This window comes from Centruroides vittatus, unplaced genomic scaffold (assembly GCF_030686945.1).
Source record: "Centruroides vittatus isolate TY-2023 unplaced genomic scaffold, ASM3068694v2 contig_476, whole genome shotgun sequence".
NCBI lineage: Eukaryota > Metazoa > Arthropoda > Arachnida > Scorpiones > Buthidae > Centruroides > Centruroides vittatus.
Window position 1 is genome coordinate 333,818 of NW_027122268.1, and position 12,190 is coordinate 346,007.

At 30.4% G+C, this 12,190-nt stretch overlaps 1 protein-coding gene across 1 annotated transcript; it reads left to right on the forward strand.

Moving 5' to 3' along the window:
• Nucleotides 1-4,228: 4,228 nt before the first annotated feature.
• Nucleotides 4,229-11,045, forward strand: LOC136977825 (patched domain-containing protein 3-like). Its single transcript, XM_067273405.1, has 4 exons — nt 4,229-4,321; nt 6,103-7,088; nt 7,173-7,508; nt 9,674-11,045. Exons 2-4 carry the CDS (start codon nt 6,110-6,112, stop codon nt 11,005-11,007), a joined length of 2,649 nt encoding a protein of 882 aa, XP_067129506.1. The 5' UTR covers nt 4,229-4,321; nt 6,103-6,109; the 3' UTR covers nt 11,008-11,045.
• Nucleotides 11,046-12,190: the final 1,145 nt, after the last annotated feature.

Genomic DNA, 12,190 nt, shown 5'->3' on the forward strand with positions numbered 1-12,190 from the left:
TAATGATGATCATACACGATTACAGTTGGAAAACATTCACAAATTTTCTGCCATCAAAAGACGAGACAGCTGACTTGCTAAAACTCTTCATAAAAACAATGCAAAACAAAACAAGTCACAAAATAAAGTGCAGCAGAACAGACAATGGCACCAAGTTTAGCAGTTATTGGAAGATATTATAATGAAACACTTCATAAAATATGTGATCGTTTTCTTGGATTACTTCAGATATAATCACCAACAGCTGTAAGTATTCATCAGTCAATTAAAATTTGTTAGGAGACTCGAAGATTCCGTTAACAAATGTGAAAAGAAAGTGGTAATCTCAGCAGTAATCCATCTGAACTGGACTATGAACTGGATTTACTTAATGTGTGTTAATGTTTATTAACCAATAGTGTTAAGGTAGTTTATTTGGTTAATGTTACCTTAGGTGCCAAGATGGCGGCTCGTCTCCGATTCCAGCAAGGAAACAGTGGGACGCACGTTTCTAACCTAACCTATTGTAATTTGGTTGCTAATAATTATGGTAATTTATTAGAATAGGTTAGGTTAGAACGTGCGTCCCCTGTTCCCTGTCTTCTGATTGCTGGGATCGGAGACGAGCCGCCATCTTGGAACCATAGGTAACATTAACCAAATTGATAACAATTAAAAATTAACCCCCTCAAATTGTTGTAGACCGGATTTACTCCTTATACTTCGTTAAATTAAAGTATATTAGAATAATTTAAACTAAATATGAATGTAGAAAAGTTTAAAACTTACTTAAATATTAAACGGCTTCTCGGAAAAACGAAGAAATGAGAAATACTTTAAAAAGTTTGCTTTCAGAAGTGCGAAATACGCGCCAGCCATGTTTCTCTTCCCGTCATCCTCTTCTAACGATTATTTCGTTACTGACCTGCCACTAGCGAGAAACATTAGAAATTTAATAATATATTTAATTCAGTTTAACGATACGAAACGATATTAATATATTACACTTATAATTAAGTATTAATATTGTATTATCTTATGATTATTTTTAAAGTTTGATATTTATATAATTTTACCACGTCATTCGGAATTAGCGTCCTTATCAAATGCTTCATTTAATATAAGCAACTTTACGTCGTATTTTGAAAAAATATATAGCGTATTAAATTAAGAAAAATATTAAAACAATACGAAATTTTTTAATTTTTTTATATAACTATATTTTATTTAAAAAGTACAGTACAATAAAAATTGGCGAAACAAAGGAAGGTTGAAGAACCATTTCATATCCGTTCAAACAAAACGTATAAAATTCTAAAGGGATCAATCATAAATAAATTTAATAAAATTTATTAATTATTATTTAAGGTTAACTCTGAAAGAATTTATGTAAAATTATTTTTTTCTTTCGTCATAAATAACTGTTGTTTATGATATTACTTTCCAACCTGTAGATCGTGATCTACTTGCAATTTCGTGGATATCCGAAAAAATTGTCTTTTAACCGAGATTAATGTTTTATTATTCATGATATTGGTCTATGAACGCACTTGTAAAGTATAAAAAGGCAAAATAAAACTTAAAATAAAAATTATATTAAATTAAACAAATTTCAATGTTTCCCTTAACGTATCAGTTACAGCCGCCATATTGGTAAGTCGCGCGTCAAACGCGCATTTGCGACGCGCCCAGCCTCTATTTTGCCTAGTGTTATATTTTTCTGTAATTTGCTATAATTTTGCAAAAATATTGTGGTTTTTGCTCTAGTAAACATATTTTGCCAAAATAGCAGATTTTTCTTACATTATTTTTAAATTAATCGTCGTATCTTGCCTTATATGATATCATTGATAGGACTTACAGCACTCTTAATTACTCTTATTCTATTCTTAATTAGAATTTGAAAATGTTGACCCAAAACCTTCTACAAGTTTGGCTCAAGCTAGCACTTATGAAGAGGACGAATCCACCATTTGCGCAAGATATGGGAACTCATATTCAGAGAATTGGATACAGTGCGGCATCTATAAAGAGTGATGGAACGAGGACTGATCTACTTATGAAGGCGGTGGGCCATTTGTTTGTGACAATTGCTAGTGCATATTTTAACCACCTCCTAAGTAGGACAAGAGTATGCATCTGACGTTTTTTCTTTTCATTTTATTTACTCCTATGTGAATTTTTTTAAAGTTAACAAAACTTTATTTACGAGTGGAAAATCACACAAAGGACATTTTGTAAAATTATGAAGTTCGTATATTTTATATTACCTAAGAAATACCGTAATCAAAAACCCACTAAGTGCATACTCTGACCCTCCTTTATCCCATAGAGATCAATGTAAAACGCTGTCGTTAAAAACCATGAATGATCTGTGGTTGAGTTCTCTTTAATTTAACAGTAGTTGCCAACAGAAGTCATCCGAGGGCTGCCATTTTGTACTTGTGTTGTGTGGACACTATTTGTGCCCTTATTTGTTTGGATACCATGCAGTCTGTAGATTCTGTGTTACCTTATCTTGGTTACCTGTTCTATGTTTACCATCTATCCAGGAATGTCTAGTCACTGACTAGGCATCGTTTAAACAATGTCTAGTCACTGACTAGACATTGTTTAAACAATTTAGACAGTGTTGGGGCCGCTGGGCACCACCTGTCTATTTTTGTGTGCTTTGGAAGGATCCTGGTAACCTGACCGGATCGTCCTCCTTCCACCCCTCGGATACCAGTGCTGACAGGTGCCACATCTGGTACTGGTATTATATCATAGATTATATAAAATATAGACTCATTCTGTATTACAGAAAATAGATTATATGTAGGCCCTACGACTTAATTAAAAATTGCATGGAGACTTATTTACAAGATTTTTTTGTATTAGAGATTTAAAATGTCTTATGATTAATGGCGAACTAATTCTTTAGTATAATATAGTGTTTGACAATATTTAGCATGTATTTGTTGTTACCATTCAAAAAACTATGACGTAAGAATGCTTTGTAAATAATGATAACAAAATAGGGCATTCCAGTTAAATTTGATTCATCAAAATTGAAATTTAAATCATTTTTTATTTGTATTTAATTAAACATAAAGAGATTTTATATATTTACATATGAAATATTTTAAAAGTTTATAATAATATAAAAATAAGGAGACAAAGGGAATCCAATGTTGCTCTATCGATGCTAAGAGTCAGATGACAGAAACTAAAAACCCGGAACAAAGACCAACGTATATAATAACCTTGTGAATGTATTTAACTTTACTCGTTTCGTTTTCCTTCTCGGTAAAGGTATTTCCTTCACGTTCTAATTGTTTCTTGGTATATTCAGGAATTTCTAATTGTATTTATTTACTGTTAGTTCTCTCTCTTCCGTAGTTCGGTCTTCGATGGTTTCGATATCATCTTTTGATTTGTTCGAAAAATCATTGGTAAATTTTACATCCCCGCTATCACGAATCACTTCTGCAAAGCCTTTGGTGACGATAGTCTATCAAAATCAATAGTTTTTGAGTGATACAAGATGTTAAAGGAAGGCAGGGAACAGGTCGAAGATGAACCACGCTCTGGTATACCATCCAGGAGCAAAGGAGAAATCATCTGGCAAGCAACGTTCATGCGATTTCTGTCTATTATTTAAGCATTTTTGCGTCGTTTGCGTGAATAATTTATAATTATTAATTTACGTAAGAGGTGGTGCCTAATGTCTACCTCTAGTACCAAAATACTCAGTTTCTAATTCTAATTATAGCCCGATTAATTACGATCATCGCTTGACGTTTATATAAAAATAAATTATGTTGAAAAGTATTTCAATAAGCTATACTTGAATGATTACAATATCCTTTGAATATTCATGAAAACTAATAATTTTAATTTTCGGATATTATATTTCATAAAAAGTTTTAAATATTTTTTACAGTTATCAAGTGTAATTTTAATGTCAATTTAACACATATATATATATATGTACAAACACTTATATACGAAAGGATATAACAAGCTAATAAATTAATTGTCAATTAAGTATTAAGGAAGTACAAAACGAAGTTTTTTATATCAGTGTCAACGAGAAGAAATTCCTTTATAGACAGAATAACAAAATGATTTTTATTGTCTATTATTGTTGGTAGTTTACGGAATAAGGCAAACACGTCGTTAAACTACAGACTAACGTCAACCGTCCTTGAAAAGACTAGTTAATTCGCTCGGAATGAGTACGTAGTATAGTTAACATTTATCAAAGTAATATTCGCTTGTAAAACTGACAAATATATAGTAGCAGTTTAAGAATATTAAAGAAAATTTGTGTCGAAATTAATTCATTTATTCTCTAGAGGTAAGTTTTTAAGAAATGAATTTAAATCTTTAAATTATTATCGAATTATCATTTAGTTGCTACAAGTCTTGATGTAACTTATATAACATAAGGAAGTTTAACAATGAGGATGTCAAATATACTTTAAAATACTTTCTAATTTGAAACTATTTTTAAACAACTGTTAAAAAAAAAAATTCCTATTTTATATAAAACTTTGCGGCAATTAAATGATAATTGTACGTTTAAAAAAAGTCAGTAAAGAGTAAAACAAGAAAGTAATTTTTAAGCTTAATTTATAACAGATAAGTTTAATAAATGACATTTGGTATAAAATTAATAAATGTATATAATTTAATGATGACAAATAAACTAATTAATATTAATATTTTATTGATAATTTCGAATAATTTAAATGGAAGGATTTCGTAGATTTCAATTGTCCATTTGATTAAATAGGTATAAAGATTAAATTAAATAAAAATTCCATTTTATTTTTATTTATTACTCAAATTAACAACTGCACATTTGTAAATTATCATCTCATATTCTATATGTTAAATTCATAGTTTTAGTAACAAGCTTTATAATTATTCTGTTTTGTAGTCTAATGCGGTTTATCATAATCCTATGGAAACGAAATAATACATAGTACGTTTGTAATTATAATACCACTAAGTGGAAGCTATCTTATTATTTTCACCAAGAAATATAATTATTTCAACTATTCTAAGAATTTAATTTGATTATATATAAATTATAACGTGTTAAAAAACCGAATAAATTCTATATCCTATTTGCGTTAATCTATAATCAGGTTTAAGAAAACACAGACACACATCTACACACTCATTAGCCTGTTACAACTTAATTAATATATAATTACAAAAGCTACAGTAAATATTAAATAAAACTTTTGGAGATTGCATTGACGGTTGGAAATTGTTTAAAGTTTGTGTTGGAATATATAATTGATGATTATTGTATACTTCAACGACCTTCGAGACGACTGTTTCCATTTGAAAGGCGTAACAAATCAATCAGTTAATAACTAGTTTAATTTAATTAGCCTGTTACAACTTAATTAATATTCCGAATTTATAAGCTTATAATAAAAATTTTTTAGCGTTTCAAAACGATGATCTTTAAGTACTTTTTATTTTAAGTGTGTTATTAAAATAAATATTTTTAATTATAATTTTAATAAAATATTACAATTTATTTAAGTAGAAACTTTATTAAAAACTGTATTAAATAATGAATAAATTACTTTATAACAATAAATAATTACTTAATCTATCACTCGTGTTATATGCATTAACAATAAATATCGCATTATTTCGAATATCCTATTTAAAACACCATGCTATTATAATAAGGAAAATTTGGAAGTTAATCCAGAGGTAATTCTATTGTGTCTTCTTCTTCTTTTTTTTTTTTTTTTTTTTTTTTAATAATAATTATGATTCGAAGGTTCTAACAGTAAATTATCAGTAGTAAAATTCTAAGGAATGGTTTTTAAAGTTTAGTAATAACGTAGTCGCAGACTCAGTCTTGTTTCCTTAATGTCAGAATAAAACGAAGAGTGATTAGAAGTTTGTTTATATTTGATTATATTTGTTTATATTTGCTTATACATGTTTATAGATTATTAGAAATTGAAATCATTCGAATTTCCATAATATAAATTAAATAATTATTTCACAGTATATTTAGCTACATAATAAAATTCTATATAGTAATTTTATGATAATATATAGGCCTACTAACTTATATTTCTTTTCATATTTTTACTCATACAGATTGAATATGTCATACGTAAATGTCTATCGTTTTCTATCAAGTAAGTTTAATATTTTGGGAAGAAAAATAAGCAGAGAAGTTACTTGGTTTATAACCGTTCCATTAATGACTACCGTCTTCTTAGCAACCGGAATTCAGAGATTAAACTTTGACTTTACTGATGACTTATATATTCCTCGAGGAAGCGTTATTAATCGGTATCAATTACAATTAGAAAAGATATTCCCCGCGAATTATTCTGATTTTGAGCCAAGCAGATTATTACAAGTTGGAAATTACGCGTCTGTTATAGTTCTGGCGGCAGACGGAAGATCCATATTCAGACAAAACATTTTTAACGAAATAGTGCAGTTAGACGCGAAAATTCGCAATATCAGCGTGTACGTGGACGAAGAATTGTGGCATTATCGAGATCTCTGCTCCACAGAATCGGGCGAGTGTTTCGAAAATAAAATAACATCGATAGGCGATCGAATCAAACTCGTCGAAAACGGCACACTTTATCCAAAATATCCTTCCGAGAGAAATAAAACCATCGAAAATGCCTTATCCTTGGGAGGCGTTAACGTTGACCGCAACTCGAATATCGTCTCCGCAAAAGCACTCAGATTGATCTATTTCCTCTCCAAGAAAAATAAACGCCACGCATTAATTGCTAAAGCGTGGGAAGAAAAGTTTATTAAAACGATCGGAGAAACAAAATTCAAAAATATAAAAGTTGAGCGAGATGCGTCGATCTCCAAAGAGCAATTGAAAAAGGAAAATATTTTCGTTGGCTTCAAACACATTTCTCCGGCTTCGATTTTAATTTGTATTTTTACAATAGCCACTTGCTCGTTTCCAGACTTACGTAAAAGCAAACCGTGGACGGGAATATTGTCACTAATAGCGACAGTAATGAGCGTCGTTTCTGGATTCGGCGCTTTAATATATATTGGAACTGCTATGTCTACGATTACGATAATTGTACCCTTTCTAATTTTGGGCAAGTGCATTTTATTATAGAATATTCTCAGCTGTAGCGATTGATTCTAAATAATTAAAATACGTATTGTTTTTACTATTACAGGAATCGGAATTGACGACACATTTATCTTGTTATCGGCATGGAGGAAGACGGATACGAGTAAATCGGTAGAGTGGAGAATGGGAGAAGCGCTGTCGGAATGCGGTGTATCCGTCACGATAACGTCATTTACCAATATTGCGTCGTTCGTTGTTGGTGCATTAATCACGAGTTTACCAGTTCACGGTGTATTCTGTATTTATATGGCCACGTGCTTGGTATTTGACTACGTATACCAAATCACGTTCATTGTGGCTGTGATGGCTTTGTGGGGAAGAGCCGAAGAGAAAAATTTAAATTCTTTTATTTTCACCCCATTGGATTCAAATTCCGATTCAGGTAACTTAAATGTTTTTGGTAATGTCGCGATATTGTTATTATTAATATATGATGAAAGTAAGTGCTATGATGATAGTAATAATAATAATAATATGGATGGATGAAGTGCTTACTGTACCCGTCGTTCTTTCCTCTACAGATCTCTTACCACATACACTACACAATAGACTAGGAACATTACAATTGAATAGAAACACATACATCACATTACAGAAGGCCACTACATTAAATACATGTCATATTGTTAGGAAATTCCTGAATACAGACACACACACACCGACACACTTATTTAATTCTTGTATCGTTTTGGTTGCTATGCCTCAACTCTGGTCCGATATAGTACACAGCAACCAGTGTCAACCGAGTATAACTCACTAAACCCAACATAAAAATATAAAAGTTCATACGTCTTTCTTTCGAAAAAATGAAAGTATTAAAAATAAATTTCAAAAAATAATAAAAATGTGTATTATTATTGGAATAGCTAGCCATATAAGTTAGATGGGCACGTGTTGAAAGAAATATATCAAATGTGCAATAAAATAATTAAAATGCATAAAAAATAATGATTAAATTTGATAAAGTTGAAACGATAGACGTATTCTAATATACATTGAGCAATTGTTTGGGTAACTTGTATTAGGCGTAATATAACAAATTCATATAACTAATGTGCGTGAAAATCAGTTATGTTTCTTGGCGGATTAAATCATACACGCATATATATAATAATATTGAAAAATAAATAAATATTTATCTTATATTAGGCATATATTATGAAGGTCATTATTCTGTTATCCGACAACCATCAGTTGCGTGCGTAAATATCTGTAGTATTTCTTAAAATAAATGTGCTTGAAGCAATTTACAAACAATACTATGCGAATTACGTGTTTAAAATAAATTCATTTTAACAAATATTAACGATATTCACGACACGCAAGTAATAGATGAAGGACGATAATGTCATACAGATTGACAATTACTACGCTCGACGGAGAATTACTCCAAAGCAGATTTTATATTTCGTATTTAATTAAACTATTTTAATTATTAATTTTTAATAAGTTTTAAGGGATTATAATTCAATTATCTCGAATAACGGCGCTTATATTATTTTCCCGGCTTTGTTTTATATATAACAGAAGGAAAATAAAGCGATCGGTCAAAAAAATGACCCTCCTCCCCCAATATTTTTATATTTTTGAACTCAGAAGACCTTGAAACGACGAGAAATGCAAAATATTCGGGTTTTTTTTCTCTTTGTATAGATGTTAGTGTATGGGTGTGTTGGGACACGATTTTGTTCACCCTCTTTGAATCTTAATTAATTAATAACTCCTGTGCTTTTTGTCGAAAATTTCTGAAATTTTTGGGAGGTTTGTGTATTAGAGGAATTGGTGTTATTAAATTTTTGTGGGCAAAGATCAACGGTGTAGAGAGATAAGGGGGATAGTATTTCATATCTCGATTACAACAGGACTTAATGACGATTTTATTGTTATTAGTCTTTACATTTATTTTATAAAACCTATTCCTACCCTAAAAATTAAGCTTTTTGCAATGTTATAATAATTAAAAATATAAAAAGTTTTAAAATAAAATATCATAACAGATGGCGCCACGCACACGCAGTTTTAAATGTTACCGGGAAAGTTAAGCAACTCTAGCTGGTTTTTTGATGGAATATATACGGACGGGTGGGAAATATTAAAAATTTTAAGCGTACATCAATAAAATAGACGAAATGTCAAAACTGCAAAAAGCAACATACTGTATATGACCGAAAATTTGAATCATTTACTATTATAATAATGAATTAATCAAGAAATAAATTTAGAGTTGTATTAAGTACAATATATCTGCAGTCCGCGTAGAAATTGCATTCTACGCGGACTGCAGAAATTAGCATGAAATTAGAAATTGCTCCTACATGTAACTAATATTAATTATGCATTAAGAATCATATCCTGTCAACTCTACTAGAAAAATAAATCAGTAACGAAAATATAATTAATAATTTCACATTGCAGCTACACCTTACCGAACACTAACCTAGCTCATATACTTATTCAAATCATAGCATTAAAAGTGATTATTTTCGTTTCATTAATCTCATAATTCAAATTTTAACAGCATTTAATTAACAAAAATTATATTTTCAGAAAAGAAAACATGTACCCGAAAATATCTATGCTGCGTGGGAAAAAAAGACTTCTCTAATCTGTCCGCCAGTTTAATATCGTGCAACAAATATTGGAAATTACTGTTACAATCGATGACAAATTATAAAGTCCTATCCGTTATTATTTTCTCTTACTTGGTTTATCTTAGTATAGCTGCCTGGGGTTTCACTCAATTAAGTTTCAGAGCTACGTTTAATATGGGATTACTATATAATTCGTATCAATATTCCTATTTTAAAGCGTACCAAGACAATTTCTATCAGTATCAGTATCGACTGCAGATATTTATTATGCAAGAACTGGATTACGCGGATCCCGAAATCCAGACTAAAATTGAAAATATAACGCGTTCGATCGAAAGTGATCCGCTGATTTCCGGTTCCCTCTTTACAGAGTCTTGGTTGAGAACTTATCTCGAATTTATTAACCACAGAAATGTTGTCCCCGTGTTGCGAAGTTTTAATTTAACCGATTCGAAAGACTTTTTACTAATTCTTCGAAAGTTTTTCTTTTCTCGTCCCGCAGCCAGGAGATTCGGCAAGGATGTTGTATTCGACCGAAATTATACAAAAATCGTTGCCAGTCGCTTTCTTTTCCAAACGAACATAACCAGAAATGGGAATCAATTTTACGATCGAGTAAAGAATTTGAGGAAAACGTTAGAAAAATCTGAATATAGAACAATTTTATACCATCCGTTATTTTATTATTTCGATATATTGGACGTGATACCGGTAACAGTCGTTCAAACTCTGACGTCGATTAGCGTTGTGGTATTCGTAACATCCGCCATTTTCTTATCGGACGTTCTTTCTATACTTTGCGTGTTGTCGACAATATTATCGGTAATGTTTGGAGTCATCGGTTACATGTCTCTTTGGGATGTCAGTTTTGGAATAATGTCTATTTCCATCCTAGTCATGGTTTGCGGATTTTCTGTCGATTATGCAGCGCACGTGGTTTGTGCCTACGGTTCGTCGAAGGAAACGGATCCGAAGAAACGCCTGATCACTGCTGTCAGTTTAACAGGAATGCCAATTCTCCAAAGTAGTATTACAACGATTTTAGTGGTTATAGTTTTTGTAACTCGTCCTTCACTGGAATTTTTTGTTTGTATGAAAATCATAGTGTTAGCTTCTCTAATATCTGCGATTCATGGAATCGTTTTTGTTCCGACAATCATGTGTCTCTTGAATTGTATATGGGATCATTTGTTTCCAAACAAAAGAATTGGAATATATAACTTAAATATGGAAAAATCGAGTAACATTGGATTTTGTAATGCCACATTTAAAAGTTCAGAAATTATTTAATATGTTTGTATGAACCGTTGATCGAGTGCGATAATATGTATAGAGTTATTAACATAGAAATAATTAATAAATTAAGATTAAATTTTTTAAATTAAATGAAGTATTTAAAACTTATCTCTATTATATTTTTGCTCGATCGTATCCATTTTGTAGAATTTGTAACGTAAACTATTTCTATGTAATGAAATTAAAATTGTTTAGAAACAAAATATAATAAGTATATAATATTTCGAATTGTAAATTAGTTTTACAGAAATATAATATTATGTACAGACAGATTCGAATTGTGTTGTTATAAAATTGTTTCCTTGTATAGTAAACAAATTTCGTATAGTAAAATTACTACATATATTATCCTATACAATTTTACCTTACAATTACGCTAAAAAGTTTTTCAGTAACAAGCTTAAGTTAACATAGTTGTTATTTATTAATCATTTTCACACATTAATATATAATTCTAACATCAAACACCGTTGTAGACAGACTTCACTCCAGTTATTGACCTAACTTGATACTTATTGATTTAACAGATAGAATAGCTTACAAATATTATCACAGTATTAGAGTAATACGTATTGATAAAATTTAAAAATTTAAAGTTAAAAAAATGAGTCATGCTGCAGTAGTGTCTAAGAAGCTACTTGTCAATTAAAAGTAGTTCGGCAACTTCGCGTATAGATGTAATTTCTTTTACCTGAGTATAAAAACACATTTTAAATCGAAGCCGTTGAGGTTCAAAACTCTCAGGAGGATGAATGCAAAGTCATGTAAACTAATTTACGAATAAAAGAGAAAATTTATTATGGAAAAACGAAACTTAATATTTGAACTTAGTTTAGATTAATAGTATCAATAAATACAAAATTTTAGGAGTTAGCCTATTTCTATTTGTAAAACGGGGGGTATTTAGCGAGGGGTATCCAAACTTCGCGGCTCACAACATATTAGGAAAAGACTTGTCTTCTCTTCTAGATGTTGTGTTGATTTTCTTCTTTTCCCTCTCTTTTTTTCTGCTTTCTCTTTCTCTCCTTTTTCTTTACTTTCTCACTCTTTCACTTTCTTTCCCTTTCTTTTTCACCTTTTTGTCTTCTTTCTCCCTCATTCGGTCCCTCGCTAAGTCTTCCTCTAAGTTTGATTTTCGTCATTCCCTTTTATTTTATTTCTCGTTTTGACCAATCAT